Source organism: Macrotis lagotis, chromosome 1 (genome assembly GCF_037893015.1).
Source record: "Macrotis lagotis isolate mMagLag1 chromosome 1, bilby.v1.9.chrom.fasta, whole genome shotgun sequence".
NCBI lineage: Eukaryota > Metazoa > Chordata > Mammalia > Peramelemorphia > Peramelidae > Macrotis > Macrotis lagotis.
The window spans coordinates 218,526,395-218,545,398 of record NC_133658.1 but is presented as its reverse complement, the minus strand read 5'-3'; the positions used below and the strand labels follow the sequence as shown (position 1 = coordinate 218,545,398).

General features: G+C 35.7%; 1 protein-coding gene and 1 pseudogene across 5 annotated transcripts in view; one reads left to right on the top strand and one right to left on the bottom strand.

Annotated features, from left to right (window-relative positions):
• Positions 1 to 19,004, bottom strand: part of TAF1B (TATA-box binding protein associated factor, RNA polymerase I subunit B) — a 111,945-nt gene that overhangs the window by 66,949 nt on the left and 25,992 nt on the right. For all 5 annotated transcript variants that reach the window (XM_074209647.1, XM_074209644.1, XM_074209646.1 and 2 more), the window contains 2 exons: positions 17,240 to 17,396; positions 10,361 to 10,460 (listed from right to left, as the gene is read on the bottom strand). In XM_074209647.1, coding sequence (XP_074065748.1) covers positions 10,361 to 10,460; positions 17,240 to 17,396 — 257 coding nt within the window. The remainder of the gene's footprint in view (positions 1 to 10,360; positions 10,461 to 17,239; positions 17,397 to 19,004) is intronic.
• Positions 5,217 to 5,926, top strand: LOC141504385 (heterogeneous nuclear ribonucleoprotein D-like pseudogene; annotated as a pseudogene).

Below are 19,004 nucleotides of genomic sequence, written 5' to 3'. Positions count from 1 at the left end.
ATAAAATTCACATGGAATAACAAAAGGACAAGTATATCAAAGATAATTATGAAAAAGAAAAATGGAGAAAAGGGGAGCTTTCAATCCTATAACATTACACCATGAAGAAGTGACTATCAAAATTATCTCATACTAGATTTATAAAAAAAACAGAATAATAGATTAGATAACAACTAGATTGAACATTATTGTACAGTAAACAATAAACCTTAGATCACAAAATATTCTATTAGTTATTCAAGAAAGTATTAGAAGGTTCAAGAAACTAGATAGCAATTTGGTTAAAAAAAACTGGAATAGAGGAATATCTCACATCATGAACCATAGTAAGTTTCAAACAGATGCTCCAAATATAAACTACAAAAGAGGTGAAGCCAAAATGGCATAGTAGAGAGAAGCAGTACAATGTGAACCCCATCATTCATGAAAACAAACAAATAAAACTTTTCAAAAAGATCTAGAAAGAAATTCTAGAATCCTGATAGGGAAAGAAAAAGTAACAATGAGTCATTTTTCTAGTTCATGTTGGCATGAGAAAACAGAGAATGCTCAGGGAGAAACTATGCACCAAAGCACCACAATCATAGATGGGTACCACAATAGGAATGAGCGTCATCTGGTAGGTTTCTTCCCTACAACCCAATTCCAGGTCACAGATCCAGGGAGAATTCAGGAGAGGAGCGCACACGGATGAGCTAGAACAATGCTGTGTTTTGAAAAAGCAGTAAATAAAGAAGTGAGCAGCAGCTATATGGCTCTGACCTCAGAAGCAGAACAAGATCTCAGTTCCAGCTTTCAGTCCAATTTGAAACTTAAAGAGGACTAGCCAGGGACTGTAATCTAGACCAAAGGGAACTCTATGACTCTGTCACTGAGTCAGCAGAGCTTCCCAGGTGATAGTGGCTGAATTCAGAAGCATCATTCTCTTGTTCATGCCCAAACGCAGGTCAGAAACTGGAAGGAACTCAGGGTGGGAGGTAGGAGGTGAGAAGGAATTAAGACTTTACTTTGGGTTACATCCAAGCCTGCATTATTCCTGAGATCCTGGAATAAGATATTATTCAACAACTGAAAAAAAGCAGCAACAGTACCAATTCAGACTTTCCCCTCTAGAATTTCACAGAGCCACTGCTCTAACTCTAAGTCCAAAGATCTAGAAGAATGACACCCCCCCCAAAAAAAGAATCCCACCATTAAATGATATGGGATGATCAAAACACAAACCTTAAAAAAAAGAGAATGACTTTAAACCATATATAAGCAAAGTTTCAAAGAAAATGATAATTTGGTTACAAATTCAACTAAAATTCTTAGAAGGGATGAAGCAAGAATTTAAATTTTTTTTTTGCAAATGAAATAACAGTACAAGAAGGGAAAGAAGGAAAAGAAATAAAAGATATGGAAGTAAGAACTGGAAATAATGTGGCACAAGGGATTACAAAATCTCATTTGAGCAACTAACTCCCTGAAAATTAGAATGGATCAAATAGAAGCTAATGATTATATGTAACAATAAAATAAGGTCAAAAGTCTTAAAAATGGGAGAGGGGGGAATAATATAAAGCAAAGTAAGCATAGTAAGAACAAGTGACCCAGAAAAAAAGATCAAAGAAAAAAAAATGTAAGAATTCCATGATAATAAAAGGTGGGGGAGGAGTTAAACATATTTTAAGATATCTTAAAAGAAAATTACCTAGGGAGCGGAGCCAAGATGGTGACAGGAGAGGACCTTCTTGAAGTTGCTCTGGGGCAAAACTTATAAACTAAGGACTCTAAACTACATTTTTGAGAGATAAAACCCACAGAGGGATCCAGTGAGGCAATTCTCCAACCCAAGGTAACCTGGAAAAGAGCGGAAAGGCTCGGCTTCATGGGGTCAGAGGGGTGGCCCACCAGAGGGGGTGGCCCGCCAGAGCGAAGGAACTTCAGCCACCTGGAGGCAGACCCAGGGTGCTGGGAGCCTCGGCTCACAGGAGCAGGGGGAGTTTCCTGATCTACACTCCAGGGAGCACCAGGCACAACTTGGGGGGAACAGTGGGGGGGGGGGGGCCTCTGCCAGATCGAGCATGTGAAGCCCAGCCCTCAGGGCACACTGCAAGCTTGGGCAGGGCAGCCCAGATCCAGAAACCAGAAGCAGGCAGAGCCAGTAAGCAGGAGCCCCCAGGGCATGAGCACACTGAACCTAGGGAGGGGAGTGGAGAGAGACTGCAGGACTCTGTCCTCTGTCCCTGGAACAGGACTCTGAGGCTCTGACCACATTCAGATCCTGATCGCAGTCTAGCCCCACCCCCATAGAACAGCAGGGTCCCCCCCACCTCAGGCCCATGGTAGAGGGGGGTCTTATGGTCATTCACAGACCAGGAGGGAGGACAGAGCCTCACACATGGAGATCCTTGTGGGGTTGTCCCAAAAGCTCAGAAAGCACCCCCAAAACAGGCTCAGGCTGGGAAAATGAGTAAGTGGACAAAAAAGGGGAACACCATTGAGAAATACTTTGCCTGTGATCCCAAGAAGGATCAAAACACTCAATCTGAAGATGAGGAGGTACAAGCTCCTACATCTAAAGATTCCAAGAAAAACAGAAATTGGGCTCAGGCCATGACAGAGCTCAAAAAAGACTTTGAAAATCAAGTGAGAGAGACAGAGGAAAAATTGGGAAAAGAAATGAGAGAGATGCAGGAAAAACATGAAAATGAAGTCAGCAGCTTAGTCAAGGAGATCCAAAAAAAATGCTGAAGAAAATAACATGTTAAAAACCAGCATAGGTCAAATGAATAAAACAGTTCAAAAAGTTACTGAGGAGGAGAATGCTTTAAAAAGCAGAAATGGCCAGATGGAAAAGGAGATAAGAAAGCTCTCTGAGGAAAACAAATCCTTCAGACAAAGAATAGAACTCAGGGAGACTGTTGATTTTATGAGAAATCAGAACTCAATACTTCAAAACCAAAAGAATGAAAAATTAGAAGAAAATGTGAAACATCTCATTGAAAAAACAACTGATAAGGAAAATAGATTTAGGAAAAATAATTTAAAAATTATTGGAATACCTGAAAGTCATGACCAGGAAAAGAATTATTACAGGAAAATTGCCCTGATATCCTAGAAGCAGAGGGTAAAATAAAAAGTGGAAGAATCCATTGATCGCCCCCAGAAAGAGATAAAAAACAAACAAACCCAGGAATATTATTGCCAAGTTCCAGAACTCCCTAGTCAAAGAGAAAATATTACAAGCAGCCAGAAGGACATAACTCAAGTATCATGGAGCCGCAGTCAGGATCACACAGGACTTAGCAGCAACTACATTAAAAGCTCGTAGGGCTTGGAATATACATAATATACCAGAAGGCAAAAGAGCTTGGAATGCAACCGAGAATCAACTACCCAGCAAAACTGAATGTCCTCTTCCATGGAAAAAGATGGACTTTCAATGAACCAGGGGAATTTCAAATGTTCCTGTTGGAATGGCCAGAGCTGAACAGAAGGTTTGATCTTCAAATACAGGACTCAGGGGAAGCATAAAGAGTGGAGGAGAAGGGGAAAGTATGAGGGACTTAACGATGATGAACTGCATGTATTCCTGTATAGAAAAAAAAATGATACTGATAATACTCATATGAACCTTGTCACTTAATAGAGCAGGTAGAAGGAGCTTTTATAGATGAAGCACAGGAGAAAACTGAATTTTAAGATATATTGCGGTATAAAAATGGAGTCAATAGATAAAAGGGAAATGTAATGGGAGAAAGAAAAAGGAGAGGAGGAATAGGCTAAGATATTTCATATAATAAGATTTTTCTTTATTACAATGAGCTATTGCAATGATATGGAAGGGGGGAAGGTGAGGAGGATGGCAAAAACTTGGAAATTGAGTGAATACCCATCAATTGGGGAATGACTTAAACTGTGGTATATGTATGTTATGGAACACTATTGTTCTATTAGAAACTAGGAGGGGTGGGAACTCAGAGAAGCTTGGAAAGACTTGAATGAACTGATGCTGAGTGAGATGAGCAAAACTAGAAGACCACTGTACACCATAAGAGCAACATGGAGATGATGATCAGCCTTAATGGACTTGCTCAGTTCATCAGTGCAATAATCAGGGACAATTTTAGGGTATCTGTGATGGAGAATACCATCTGTATCCAAAAACAGAATTGTCGAGTTTAAACAAAGACCAAAGACTATTACCTTTAATTAAAAAAAGTTATCTTATGTATTATGTAAGTTTGTTATCTCTTATATTTTATTTTTTCCTTAAGGATATGATCTTTTTCTCTCAACATTCAATTTTGATCAATGAATAGCATGGAAACAATGTAAAGACTATCAGACTGCCTTCTGTGGAAGGTGGGGGGAGGGAAGCAAGATTGGGAGAAAAACTGTAAAATTAAAAAAATGATGATGATGGTGGTGATGGTGGTGGTGGTGGTGGTGGTGAAGATATGTGTTCTTCATTCTGAAAGAAGACCATGACACAAGGGGAGTTGATGCCATAACAAGCACGTGAATTGGATTTTAGTGAGGGGGAACTGTGCTAAGCCATCAGTCTCCCTTTAACACAAACTATAAGCAACCATATGAAAAAATGTTCAAAATCAGGAAATATGCAAACTAAAGAACCATCAAATTGTCAAAGATAGTAAAAGATTATGAAATTCAATGCTGTCTATTTTTTAACTGCTAGAAAACAAGATGAAACTGTACAAGAGTTTAAGCTAAAGGATGAATGAATAAATGTACCTTGAGAAGTTCTCGGTATGAAAATAGAAAAAACAATCAAACCCAAGCAGTCCCTGACCTCAAAGAACTTACCATTTTAATAGGTTAAAAACAATAACCATAGGAGAAAGAAGACAGGGAGGGATGTTTTGATCTGGAAAGTTAAGAGATGCTGAGCAACTGACTGATTTGTCTTTTTTAGTTCTAGTAATGTGGAGTAGGAAATAGCAAGGTATGAAGATGGCCAAGAAACAACAGCATGGTAGGTTTGGGTAAAAACTAGGTACCATGATTCTTTTTTTTTTTTTGCAAGGCAAATGGGGTTAAGTGGCTTGCCCAAGGCCACACAGCTAGGTAATTATTAAGTGTCTGAGGACGGGTTTGAACCCAGGTACTGACTCCAAGGCCGGTGCTCTATCCACTGCGCCACCTAGCCGCCCCAAGGTACCATGATTCTTTTGCTGCCATTCTAAATCTGTCTCCATGCAAAGTGCATGGCTGCCACCTGCCCCGCGGCTGTCAACGACTTCACTACCAAGGACTTCACTGGAGGCTCCAAAATCAACACAAGAAAGACCCAATAGAATAACATTAATATGTTTATTGAAGGGCTAATATGGAATACAAGCAAGAAGGCTCTCACTTAATACTTCTCATATTGCATAATGAGATTCTATCATAAAAAAAAAATCAAGGGAATTTAGATTTGTGTTTTTCAAATACATTGCCAGTGTCAATGAGGTCCTCGAACTTAAAGTACACAATTTGGATTCAAGTTGATAGACCTCAAAAAAGTTAAAGCTTTAAAGAGAAAGGAGTCCCTGTAAAAAGTCTATGTTCACAGATACATATGAAGAATAAAAAATATTTTGGAGCATTTGGAGAAATTGAGAAATCTGAACTTCCTATGATCATAAAAACAAATGAAAGAAAAGGCTTTTGCTTTATAACATATACAGATGAAGAACATAAATTATTAGAAAATTGTATCAGATTAGTTCTGAGAAATGTGAAATAAAAATTGATCAATGCCAAGATATTCAGAGATATTCAGGAAGCCTCAACAACAACAAAAAAGGAAGGAGGGGGAATTGCAGCTGGTAAAAGAGGTGAAACTATGGGTTGTGACTGAGGTCAACAAAGCACAAATCCCAAAGCAACCCAAGTGGGTGCTAATCACGAAAACAATTATAGGATGTATTAAAAGAGGTCCTTGAGAAAAGAGGTGCAGATGATACAGCAATCTACCTTGCAGGATGATGACACTGAATGGAGAGTAGTCTTCTATTGACCTAAGATAACTATTTTGTAAGACTTTTAGAATATATGGCACAATACCCTATGATCAAGCAATACTATTACTGGGTCTATACCCTCAAGAGATTATGGAAAAGGGTAAAAATATCACTTGTACAAAAATATTCATAGCAGCCCTGTTTGTGGTAGAAAGGATTGGAAATTAAGTGAATGTCCTTCAATTGGGGAATGGCTTAACAAACTGTGGTATATGTGTCATGGAACACTATTGTTCTACTAGAAACAAGGAGGGATGGGAATTCAGAGAAGCCTGGAAGGATTTGCATGAAGTGATGCTGAGCGAGATGAGCAAAAACCAGAAGAATATTGTATACCCTAACAGCAACATGGGGGTGATGATCAACCTCAATGGACTTGCTCATTCCATCAGTGCAACAATCAGGCACAATTTTGGGCTATCTACAATGAAGAACACCATCTGTATCCAGAGAAAGAATTGTAGAGTTTGAACAAAGACCAAAGACTATTACCTTTAATTTAAAAAACAAACAAAAACTATTATTATATAATTTTGCTATCTCTTATACTTTAATTTTTCTTCCTTTAAGGATATAATTTCTCTCTCAATACATTCAACTTAGATAAATATATACCATGGAAACAATGTAAAGACTAACAGACTGTCTTCTGTGAGGGGTGGGGTGAAGGAAGCAAGATTAGGGGGAAAATTGTAAACTTCAAAAATAAATAAAATCTTTCTTTTATTTAAAAAAAGAATATATGGCACAATTACGTTTAATTGTATATAATGGTCAATTTAGTTATTTTTTTTTTAAACTTTGTCACTAGGGGCGGCTAGGTGGCGCAGTGTATAAAGCACTGGCCCTGGAGTCAGGAGTACCTGGGTTCAAATCCGGTCTCAGACACTTAAAAATTACCTAGCTGTGGTAAGCCACTTAACCCCATTTGCTCTGCAAAATCCTAAAAAACAACAACAAAACTCTGTCACTTGCCATCTGTGTTATGACAAAAGTATATTTCTGTTTCTACAAATTTTACTTGTATAAGTTCATGTTAAATGATTGCCAAAAATAAATTTTTTGTAATTGTTTAAAAAAAAACCTAGTTATATTGAATATTATTCATCAAAAGTCCAGGTCCTTTATAAGAGATAATTTATGGTGGTGAGTTGGAGGTAGAAGCTGAACTTCAAAAACATAATAGTATGAAGATAACTGATGGACAGCAACTAGAACTATATAAAGACCACAGAATCTGAGAGCTGACCAATTCATCCAGCTCAGAATTGAAAAAAATTCTTGCTACAACATACCTAAAGAGAGGGCATTCAATCCCAGCTTGAAGATCTATAAATCAACAAAATCCACTCTCTCCCAAGGCAATTCATTCCACTTATGAACAGCTCTGATTGTTAACAAAATTTTCCTTAACAACCCCAAATTTGTTTCTCTAAAACTACCTATTATTCATGATTTTTGCTCTTTGAGGCAAAAATATAATAAATTTTAATCCTTAGTTTTTATTTAAGACTACAATCATCTGAATAAAAACTAATAAAATTGTTAAAACTTAATCAACTGAGAGGAAACATGGTATATAGAGTGAAAGAGCACTGGTCTTGCTATCAGAAGATCACAGTTCAAGTTCTAATTCCAGCATTTATCTTGTGATTGTGGATAAATTAATTTCTCTTGACTTCAATGTCTTAATCTGTAAAACACAGATATTAATAATGGACTTTTCCAACACAAAGTTGTTGCAAGGGAAGGACTCTGAAAATCTTAGAATTTATACATAAATTTGAGTTAATAAATATTTATGAAACTTATAACATATGATTCTGATATATTTTATTTAAAAAGAAATTGAGAGAGGCAACATTTCATACTGGATTTCAGTCTGGCCTTTGGCATATACTGACTATGGAACCCTAGGCAAGTCACTTAACTTCTAAGTAGTATAGGCAGCTCTCAAACTATAAATTGCAGAATGACTGCTGGTCTGCATTGGTACCAGAGATTTCCTCACTGGGAGCATGCACTGATGAAATTTGAAGTCCAAACAAAAACCAAACAAACAAAATATAGAAAAACAAACTAAAAATAGAATTTTCTAAATTTATCTAATTAGCAAAATAACCCCCAGTTAATATTAAGTTTATAGTCTATAAACTATATTTCTATATGTGATTTGAGTTGAATGATGGAAAACTATAGATCTAAAAAGAAATCTACTGTTTAACTATTTGAATGAATCAACCAAGTTTTGGATAATGACAAGAGAACTTTAAAAAAAGAATCATAGGTGGATATAAGTAGGTTGCAATACACTATGAACAATAAAATATGAAAGCTATCATAATTAGGGAAAAAAAAAAGATGGACACTGAACACATGGCAAGAGTGAGGTATAATCTGACTTCCAAAACAACAGTCAAAAGAAACTTTTTTCCAAAGTTACCAATTATCTCTTTAGTAAATTCAATGGCCTTTCAGCCTTCACCCTTCCTGAAAGTCACCACAATATATGACCCTAATCAATCTCTTCTCCTCTGGAAACTCTCCCCATTGCTCCCTCCTGAATTCTCCAATTCCCTGTCTGGTCATTCCTTAGTCTCCTTTGCTATATAACCTATTTCTTATCCAAGGTCTCTGTGTTCAGGGTTCTCTTCTTTTCTTTCTCTAGTCTCCCTTAGTGATCTCATCAGTTCCCATGGGTTTGACTATCTTCTTTATGCAGGGGATACACATACCTATGTAACTAGTCCTTAGCTTTGTCCTAAGTTACAGGCCAGTATCTCCCAACTAACAACTCTTCATTTTTAGCTGGCATCTCAAATTTGACATGTCCCAAATGGAATTCAATACTTTTTTCCCCCTTAAAATCTCTATACTTCCTAATTTCCTGACTTATTATAAAAGGGGAATCTTCCTCAAATCTTTACTCATACTCATGCCTCCAACTCTAATTAACTAATTAGTCTGCCAAGTATTATCAATTCTTTCCCTTTAACATCTCTTAAAATTCACTCATCTTTACTCATAACAAGACCCTGAATTACTGCAAAAGTCTGTTATTAGACCCTCTTGCCTCCAGTCTCTTCTCTTTCATCCCCCAAATAGTTAACAAAGTGATATTCTCAAAGTTCAAATCTGTCCATATCACTCCCTTGCTCAAGAAATTTCCTTGTCTCCACAATACATTTAGGATAAAGTACAAACACCTATGTTCTACCACAATCTAGTTCCATCCATCCTTCCTTTAGAGGCTGATGACACATTACTTCCTGTCATATACTCTATTTCAGACAAACTGACCAAGCTGCTTCTCTCTCATTCATTCTCTCTCTCTCTCTCTCTCTCTCTCTCTCTGCAAGGCAATGGGGTTAAGTGGCTTCCCCAAGGCCACACAACTAGGTAATTTGAACTCAGGTACTCCTGACTCCAGGGCCAGTATTCTATCCACTGCACCACCTAGCCACCCCAGCTTCTCTTTATATTAGATCTTCCTCCCTCATCTCAATATCTCCCATAGGCTCTGCTCTATACTTGGATTGCTTTCTATCTGTTCACCTTTGTCTAAGGGAAACTGTCTCCTTACAGTTAAGGACAAATGTCACCTTCCAAAAAAGGTCTTTCCAGCTTCATTCTTACCCTCCAACACATTTATTTTGTACATGTATCCCATATTTGCTGATTTTCAAAAGTCTTATCCCCCAATAAAATGTAAGTTCCCTGAGGACAGAACTATTTCTGTTTTTATCTGTATTCTTAGTCCTTAGTGTACAGTAGACATTTAATAAAAACATGATTGCTTGATGATCAATGGGTACAACCTGTTTGCTCCAGGGGATCCACATAATGTTAAAGAACAGTAAGAAAGCTGCCTGCACATTGCATGGAACCTCTCCAACTATGGGAGGTTACAAATAAGAGTAGCTAAGTGGTAAAGTGGACAGAATGCCAGGCCTACTATCAAAATTCATCCTCCTGAGTTCAAAGCTGGCCTCAGACCATACTAGCTGTGTGTCCCTGGACAAGTCCCTGTTTACCTTATTTCCTTATCAGTAAAATGAGCTGGAAAAAAGAAAAAGTAAACCATTCCAACATCTTTGCCAAGAAAACCTCAATTGAGGTCAGGAAAAGTCAGATATGACTAAATGACTGAATAACAACAAAGAATGCGCAGAACAGGTCCAACAGAATAGGCAGGCTTGAATTGGCTGTGATCACTGGAGATAAAGCATATGATGAGATCATAAATGGAATAAAATATCACACCAAAAATAAAAATGGGTCAAGCAAAGAATATAAAGTTAGCTTATGCCACATCAATAACTAAAGAAAGAGAAAATACTCACCTCAATGGAAAAAATTTTTATGTCTTGTCCATATAACTTCATCTCCTCTGGAAAATTCTGGTAGGTTTTTATGTAAGGAATATGACCATCTTCTACAAATCTGAATTTTAAAAAGTAGAATGAATCATAAACAAAAGCTGTGGATTTGCTTAAAAACAATATTTTTTTTTCTGAAAATCTTTTATTTTGAAAAATCAAGATAAGAGCTAGTTGGATACATTCTTCCTTTACTTATCTGCAATTTTTTTTAGGTTGGTTTTTTTTTTTGCAAGGCAAATGGGGTTAAGTGGCTTGCCCAAGGCCACACAGCTAGGTAATTATTAAGTGTCTGAGACCGAATTTGAACCCAGGTACTCCTGACTCCAAGGCCGGTGCTTTATCCACTACGCCACCTAGCCGCCCCTTGCAAAAATTTTTAAAGATTAACCTATACCCATACATGATTAATGGAAAAGAAAGTTCTTTATTCCTTTTAATCTACTATAGAAAATTATCTACAAAACTATTCCTTTCTAATATCTTTTTTCTAAGACTAAATGTGATTTCTAAGTGGTAGACATTTTATATACAAACATAAAAATTATATTTGTTTTCCCCAAATTATTCCTATATCACTACTATTCACTTAGCCAGAAGTGAAAAATTTATAAGCATCAGTCAAGAGTGAATAGGGATTGAGAGATGGGCTGTATATCCAATAAAAATAACAATAACAGCTAATATGTGTATAGAGTGCTTTAAGGTTTTCACTTAGATAGCCCTGTTAATATAGTGTCAGAAAGATCTGACTAAATCTAGCCTCAGACACTACACTAGATGTGTGACCATGGGCAAGTCAATTAACTTGCTCGCCTCAATTTCTTCAAGTGTAAAATGTGAATATAATAATTTACATAACAGTACCTATCCTGCAAGGTGGTTTGAGGTTCAAGTGAAATAATATTCTTTAAAAAACAACCACCACAACAAAGCACTAAATACTGTGCCTAGCATCTAGAAGGTGCTGAATACATGCTTACTCTCTCTTTTCCAATCCCCAAAGACCATGACAGCTGTCAAATAGGAGATACTACATCCATTTTGGGAACAGAGAAACAAATTCTAAATAGACAGATAGAGGGAAACATGATCAAGAGAGGAAAAAGGCTCCAGGAATGCCCTATTTACAATCATGAGTCAGGTACTATGGAACAGACTCTGGGAATTCAGGAGGACTCTGCAAAGAGAAAAAGGACTTCCAAGTTCTCTTGTGCCAGGACATGAGTTATCTTGGCCATATTATACACTTCACGTGAGTTTCATTATCATTCTAGTCTAAGTCTGAGCTATTTTTCTCATCTGTATATTTAGGGGAGAAGATGTCCAGTTATATGGGATTTATGATATTTTCTCTCTCTATGCTATTGCATAAGTGCCTTTTTTAATGCAAACCATACTCCTGACTGTTCATGAGCTATAGTGTTAAGAGTGAATTCCCACAGGGTTATCTCTTAGAACCCAAAGTAGCAGCTGTCTTTTGGGGACAAGTACAAATTGAAGAAACAGTTTCAAAATGGTATTACAATGAAAAAGTAAGAAAATGAGTTTGTGTTTGCTATTATCTTCTTAGTCACTTTTTTGCCAAGGAGAGGATAATAATTCTATCTGGATTCTATATTCTTTGAAATATTCCCTGCTAAGAACTGTCCTGAAAAGTATTTCCTCATTGCTTTCACCTGATAGAATGTAAGGTTTTGGAAGCCTGGAATTATTTTCTATTTTGTCTTTATCCCTAGTACCCAGTTACTTCTAAAGAGGTAATTTAATAATTTTTTTTTGTCTCATTAGATGTCTTCCAAATGTATTTTGTTTGGTAACATTTCTTCCAGCAGTATAAAAGGAATTATTATTAAAGTGCAAATACAGGAATTTCACTTCAGGAAAAAAGTTATAAAAATGCCAGTAACTGTTTCATTTATGACAATATGTTGTCCTCTTTCCAAGTTTAAATATAAATTCTACTGGGATAATCTGTACTAGCTAAGTTTCATGACAAGCTTTCTGTAAAATTATTTTCTCCTCTATAGCTTTCTGTTGGTCTGAATTGAGGGTTTTTTTTTTAGTTTTTGCAAGGCAATGGAGTTAATTGACTTGCCCAAGGTCACACAGCTAAGTAATTATTAAGTGTCTGAGGTCACATTTGAACTCTGGTACTCCTGACTCCAGGTCTGGTGCTCTATCCACTGCACCATCTAGCCACCCCTAATTGATTTATTCTTAATATTTAACCATTCTAATCCATAATTTTTAGCATATAAGTTTATACTGTAAATAAAATTAACTTCAGATGACATAGCTTTTCCCTTCAAAAAAGCATTTTGCTGACTAAAGTGGTTTAGCTGAGAGTCCAGTAATACTGGACTATTGTGTCTTTTTTGTATTATTTTATATTTTGTAAAATTCTCTAGGAAACTGTTTATAGAGACAAGTTTTTTTAAATGATCTATTTTTCATTTTTTTGAGTCAATAATTCATTTAAATATTTGGGGAAAGATTTATTAAAACTATTTTCAGTATCTTGATTCACTAAGTTGGTTTTTAATTTTTGCTCTAAATAGTTAATTTTCCGATTGCACATGGATAGTTGATTTTGAAATAATACTCACATCATATAAGGTATGAGTAGCTGTATTAGGGACTAATTAAGAGTCCAAATAAGTATATATTAAATTGGAAAAGACATGCAGGCACACACACCTGTCTATGTATATGTATTTCCATGTTTATGAGAATATGCACGTCAATTTATAGACATGCAGACATATTTTATATAAGTGCATACAAAGAGATATAGATACATATATACATACATACATACTCATATGGGTGGTCATTTTCTTTGTCAATACAAACCCCCTCAATGATTATAATTGATTCAGTATCTCCATCCATGTTCTCCCAAAGATTGTATCAACTATCATCCCAATAATCTCTAAAGTTCAATCTCTACTATCTACTGGTTCCTTCCCTGCTGCCTACAAGCACACCCATATTCTCTTATTCTTAAAAAATATTTACTGACTGAAGCATCCCCATTAACTATTGCTCTATGTCTCTTCTCAGCTAAATTTCTTGAGCAAGTCATCAGTACTTGTCACCACCACTTCATTCCCTCTTACTCAGTTCTAAACTTTCTGCAATCTGGCTTCTACCCTTATCTCATCATCCAATGGAAACTGCTCTCTCCAAAGTTACCAGTTATCTCTTAATTGCTAAAATAAATTGCCTTTTCTCAGTTCTCAAATTTTTTTTAGTTGTGAAACCTAAATAATGTCAATAATGTCGCTCACTAACTTTCGCCTCTCTAGATTTTAATAATATTGCTTTCCATTCATCTAGAGAAGAGGGTCTCAAACTTTTTCATCTTTGTAAACCCTTTACTGAAAAGTACATAAAAATTATTGAAGACCTGCAAAAGAACTGCTTATATAGCTTATATTTGTTATTTATCATATTAGGAATTAAAATATCATTAATATTATAAAAAGTTTTTTATTTTTGAAATTATGGATCTTAGGGTGAAAAGTCTTAGGGACCCTCAGGAGTCCCTAGATCACACTTTAAAAATCACTAATCTAGAGATGATATAAAATATTTGGGAGTATACTGTCTAAAACAAATTCAGGAACTTTTTGAAAATCTGGGTCACTGACCCCATCTTTTCATATTCTATCAGACCTGTCTGTACTCTAGAAGAATAATTATGGAGACTACAGGAAAAGAAAGAGTATTCTTAGGGAGAAAAACAAAATAAATGATAAATGGTTATTTGAATGTCAAAATTCTTTTTAAATTTAATTTTAAATTCATTTCCTAGGTTTTGTTGAAGTTTCCAGTTTATATTAAACTATTCAAACATTAACTGATAAACTATTAATTCAATTTCTGGAATTTTAAAAATTAAACGCATGTGATGCTTCACTAAGAAATTTTGTAGGAAGGAGACTGTACAGCTCACATTATAGATATAATAGCTCTTTTTAAGACAGCCTGAAACAAGACTCTTGATATTCAGAGGGTTTTCACATGGGAATTGAGTTTATATTTGTTTTACTTCATCCTAGGAGGCAGAATTAGGAGTAAAGGACAGGTGTTTCAGAGAGTTTGTATCTGATATAAGGAAAAATTTTCTAACTATTATAGCTATTCCAATAATAAATGGGCAGCCTAAAGAGGTGGTTGGTTCCATTTCCTCCTTTGAGATCTTCAAATGAAGGTTTGGATGATTACTTGGTTGGTGATAATGAAAGGGAAGTTTAAGTCACATACGAGTTAAAGTAGATGGCCTCTGAAGTTTCTTCCAAATCTTGAGAGTCCCTGATTCTGATATTTATGACAAATTTTACAATTTCCATTTAACTGATTCAGATAATAAGGGTAATGTTTTTTATCAACCATTTCAGAATTTTTCCCACAAGCAGAATGCACTATAATTTTAAAGAGAAGATTCCAACTCTGACTTTCTCTGTCATTTCAGCTGATTGGCAGAGGGGTGGAAAAATGAGAACTATCCAGAACAGGGAAACAGAACTCTGGATTTGGAATAAGATAGATCTAAGTTCTAATCTGAGCCCAGATATTTACTAATCTAGCTGTGTGATTGTGGGCAAGTTACAGCTATCATCATCATCATTATTATTGTTGTTATTGTTCTCTTACCTGTAAAACAGGGACAAAAATAGCAACTACTTCACGATGTTCCAAGAAAAGTATATGTAAAACATGTCATGAACCTTAAAGTACTACTTTAGGGTAATTATTAATATTACTATTATTATAACTATATTAAAATCGGTCTCAATCCTCAAAAATTAGTCCTAACTTTCCTAAAATAAAGTAATAACATATTATATTTGGTGTGTCTAATTCTTAAAGAGGCAATCCTATATAATTTTGCAATTTGATCATCAGATATAAAAAGCTGTATGTTTTCTGAAAAATGTAGAAGTTGACTATACAAACTTAGATTAGATCAACACCTCACACACTGTACCAGGATAAGATCAAAATGGATATAGGATTTAGACTTTAAAAAAAAAGCATTATAAGTAAACTAGAAGATCAGGGAATAGTTTACCTGTCAGATCTATGAAAAGGGAAGTGGTTTATGGCCAAGGAAGAAATGGAGAACATCATTAAAAACAAACCACTGTAACCAAGATGAAAAGAAATGTAGTAAATTGGGAAATAATTTTTACAAACTAGTACTTCTGACAAAGGACTCATTTCTAAAATATACAGGGAACTGAGTCAAATTAAAAAAAAAAAGCCATTCTCCAATTGAAAATGGTCAAAGGATATGCAAAGGCAATTTACAGATGAGGAAATCAAAGCAATCCATAGTCATATGAAAAATTGATCCAAATCATTACTTATTAGAGAAATGCAAATTAAAGCACCTCTGAGGTACCACCTCACACCTCTCAGACTGGCCAATATGACCAGAAAAGATAATGATTAATGTTGGAAGGGATGTGGGAAATCTGGGATATTAATACCTTGTTGGTATAGCTGTGAACTCATCCAACCTTCCTAGAGAGCAGTTTGGAACTATGCCCAAAGGGCAACAAAAATGTGTATATCCTTTGATCCAGCAATACCACTACTGGGTCTATACCCTGAAGAGATTATGATAAAGTGTAAAAACATCACTTGTACAAAAATATTCATAGCAGCCCTGTTTGTAGTGGCAAAGAATTGGAAATCAAGTAAATGTCCTACAGTTGGGGAATGGCTTAACAAACTGTGGTATATGTATGTCATGGAACACTATTGTTCTATTAGAAACCAGGAGGGATGGGAATTCAGGGAAGCCTGGAAGGATTTGCATGAAGTGATGCTGAGCGAGATGAGCAGAATCCAAAAAACAATGTACATCCTAACAGCAACATGGGTGTGAATGATCAACATTGACAGACTTGCTCATTCTATCAGTGTAACAATCAGGGACAGTTTTGGGCTATCTGCGATGGAGAATACCATCTGTATCCAGAGAAAGAATTGTGGAGTTTCAACAAAGACCAAAGACTATTACCTTTAATTTAGGAAAAAAAAAACCTGTTATGATTTCTCTCTCATTATATTTAATTGAGATCAATGCATACCATGGAAACAACGTAAAGATTAACAGACTGCCTTCTGTGGGGAGTGGGGGGAGGGAAGCAAAATTAGGGGAAAAATTGCAAAACTCAAATAAAAAAAGTTGACTATACATAGGGTTTTCTCAATATTCTTATTTTCACTTTCATCCCTGATACATGACAAATTATTTATTTTTTTAGTTATTAATAATCACACACAACAACCTGAAGATCATTTGTTCATCTTTTCTCTTATAAATTAAAATACTTAATAATAAAACTTAGCTACATAAATGCCACTTGTATGGGACAGCTAGGTGGTGCAGTGGATAGAGCACCAGCCCTGGAGTCAAGAGTACCTGAGTTCAAACTGGCCTTAGACACTTAATAATTACCTAGCTGTGTGGCCTTGGGCAAGCCACTTAACCCCATTGCCTTGCAAAATAAAAAAAATGAAAAACTAAAAAATGCCACTTGTAAACTTCAAAGAACTTTAAATACATTAGCTAATCTTTCAAACACACCTATGAGATAACTATGATTATTTCCACATAATACAAACAAAATAGTAAAAGAGAGATTAGTTACTGCTCTAAGAGTTAAGTGGCAGATTTAGAACTCAGGCCTTACTATCTCTTAGTCATTGTCATGTAAGTCTCTAATATAAAATGGAAATGTGCAATGACCGCCCCTCCCCCAATCAGTGCTATTATCTGGGATACCAAAAATCTGTTTTTTCTTCTTTCTATATTCATCTTACCTCAAGAGATCTGAAAGGGTAATTGTTTCCCTTTGCCAAAGTAATGACATATAGCAAAATGCAAGTGTCATTGGTAGGGTCATCTTCAAAATTCCTTTTTCTTTCTTCCTTAAGTATTCAACTCCATCAACTGATCCAGAACATAGAGAAGTCCTTTCTTTGAAGGGAGGAAAAAGTAGAGATTTTTTTTTAAACCCCAAGTTATTATGTTGTACAACAAAAGAAGAAATATTATAATAACATTTTCTATCAGAAATTCATATTAGGGTCTTAAATGAAAAAGTAAACTTCATTTGGCAGGGACAACAATCTAGGAGTCATCATTAGAAATAACAGTCATGGATGAGTAATACATCATTTCTTTAAAAAGCAACTATAACTCTAGGATATATGAGTTGGAAATTCAAAAAGATCAAATCATAAAATTATTTTTAAAAGAACAGAAGAGATAATTTTCACATCTATGGGTATAGGGAGAATTCTTAACCAAATAACGTATCTAGTAAGTGGCTAAATTTGAAATCAGACCTTCCAGACTCCAAGTCCAGCACTCAGGTGTGTGTGTGTGTGTGTGTGTGTGTGTGTGTGTGTGTGTGTTGCATATATATATATTTTTTTTTCTCTTTCTCAGAATACAATTTGCTTGCAGAACACAGCAGTGCCTGGCCCAAAGTCCTTATAGGAGAAGCAGACAATAAAAAACATTTGATTGATTGATACTACTATTGTGCCCTGAAAAGAGAATATTAAGTGTAATCAGAAATAATCAAATTAAAAAATGATAAGCAGGATGGTTTCAGCTGAGAAAACTTATATGAACTCATGCAAAGTAAGGTGAGCAAAACCAGAAGAATAGTCTATACAGCACCAGAAATCTTATAAAGATGATGGCTATAAAATACTTATGTAATCTAATTAAGACAATAATCCAAGACAATTCCAAAGATTAGTCAATAAAGACTAAATGGGAAGACAATACTATAACACTTGAGAATTTTATTTCTCAAGACAGCTGAGATTAGTCTCAAGATTAATTATGTTAAAGGGTGTGGGATAACTGGAAGGAGGTTACTCAGGCAGAGGGTATGGGTATAAATTTATCAAGGGAACAGGACAGGTATAAACCAATTAGGACTTTAAAAAAAGGATTATACTGGGAAAAGAAGGTGGAGGCATTGGAGGATAATTAGCACTACATGAAGAGGCACAAAGGATTTTTTATAGTAGAGGGGAAAGCAGCAAACACTTAGTAAATCTTACTCTCAACAGATTCAGTTCAAAGAGGGAATGATATACATTTCCCAACTGGGTTTAGAAATTTATCCTTTTTTTTTTTTAAGGTTTTTGCAAGGCAAATGGGGTTAAGTGGCTTGCCCAAGGCCACACAGCTAGGTAATTATTAAGTGTCTGAGACCGGATTTGAACCCAGGTACCCCTGACTCCAAGGCTGGTGCTTTATCTACTATGCCACCTAGCCGCCCCTAGAAATTTATCCTTCCCTTCAAGGAAGCAGGAGGAAAACAGGGGAAAGAACAGTGTGAGACAGGCAGAAGTCAAAAAGAAAAACATTGGTAAGGAGGGATAAGGGGAAAGAATAAAGAAAAGTACAAATGGGGGAAGATAGGATGGAGAGAGAAAAAATTTTGTATAAATAAAACCATTGCAACCAAGATTAGAAGGAATGCAGAAAACTGGGAAACAATATTTGCAGCTAGTGTTTCCATAAGAAATAATAAGCAGATGGATTCTGGAAAAGCCTGGAAAG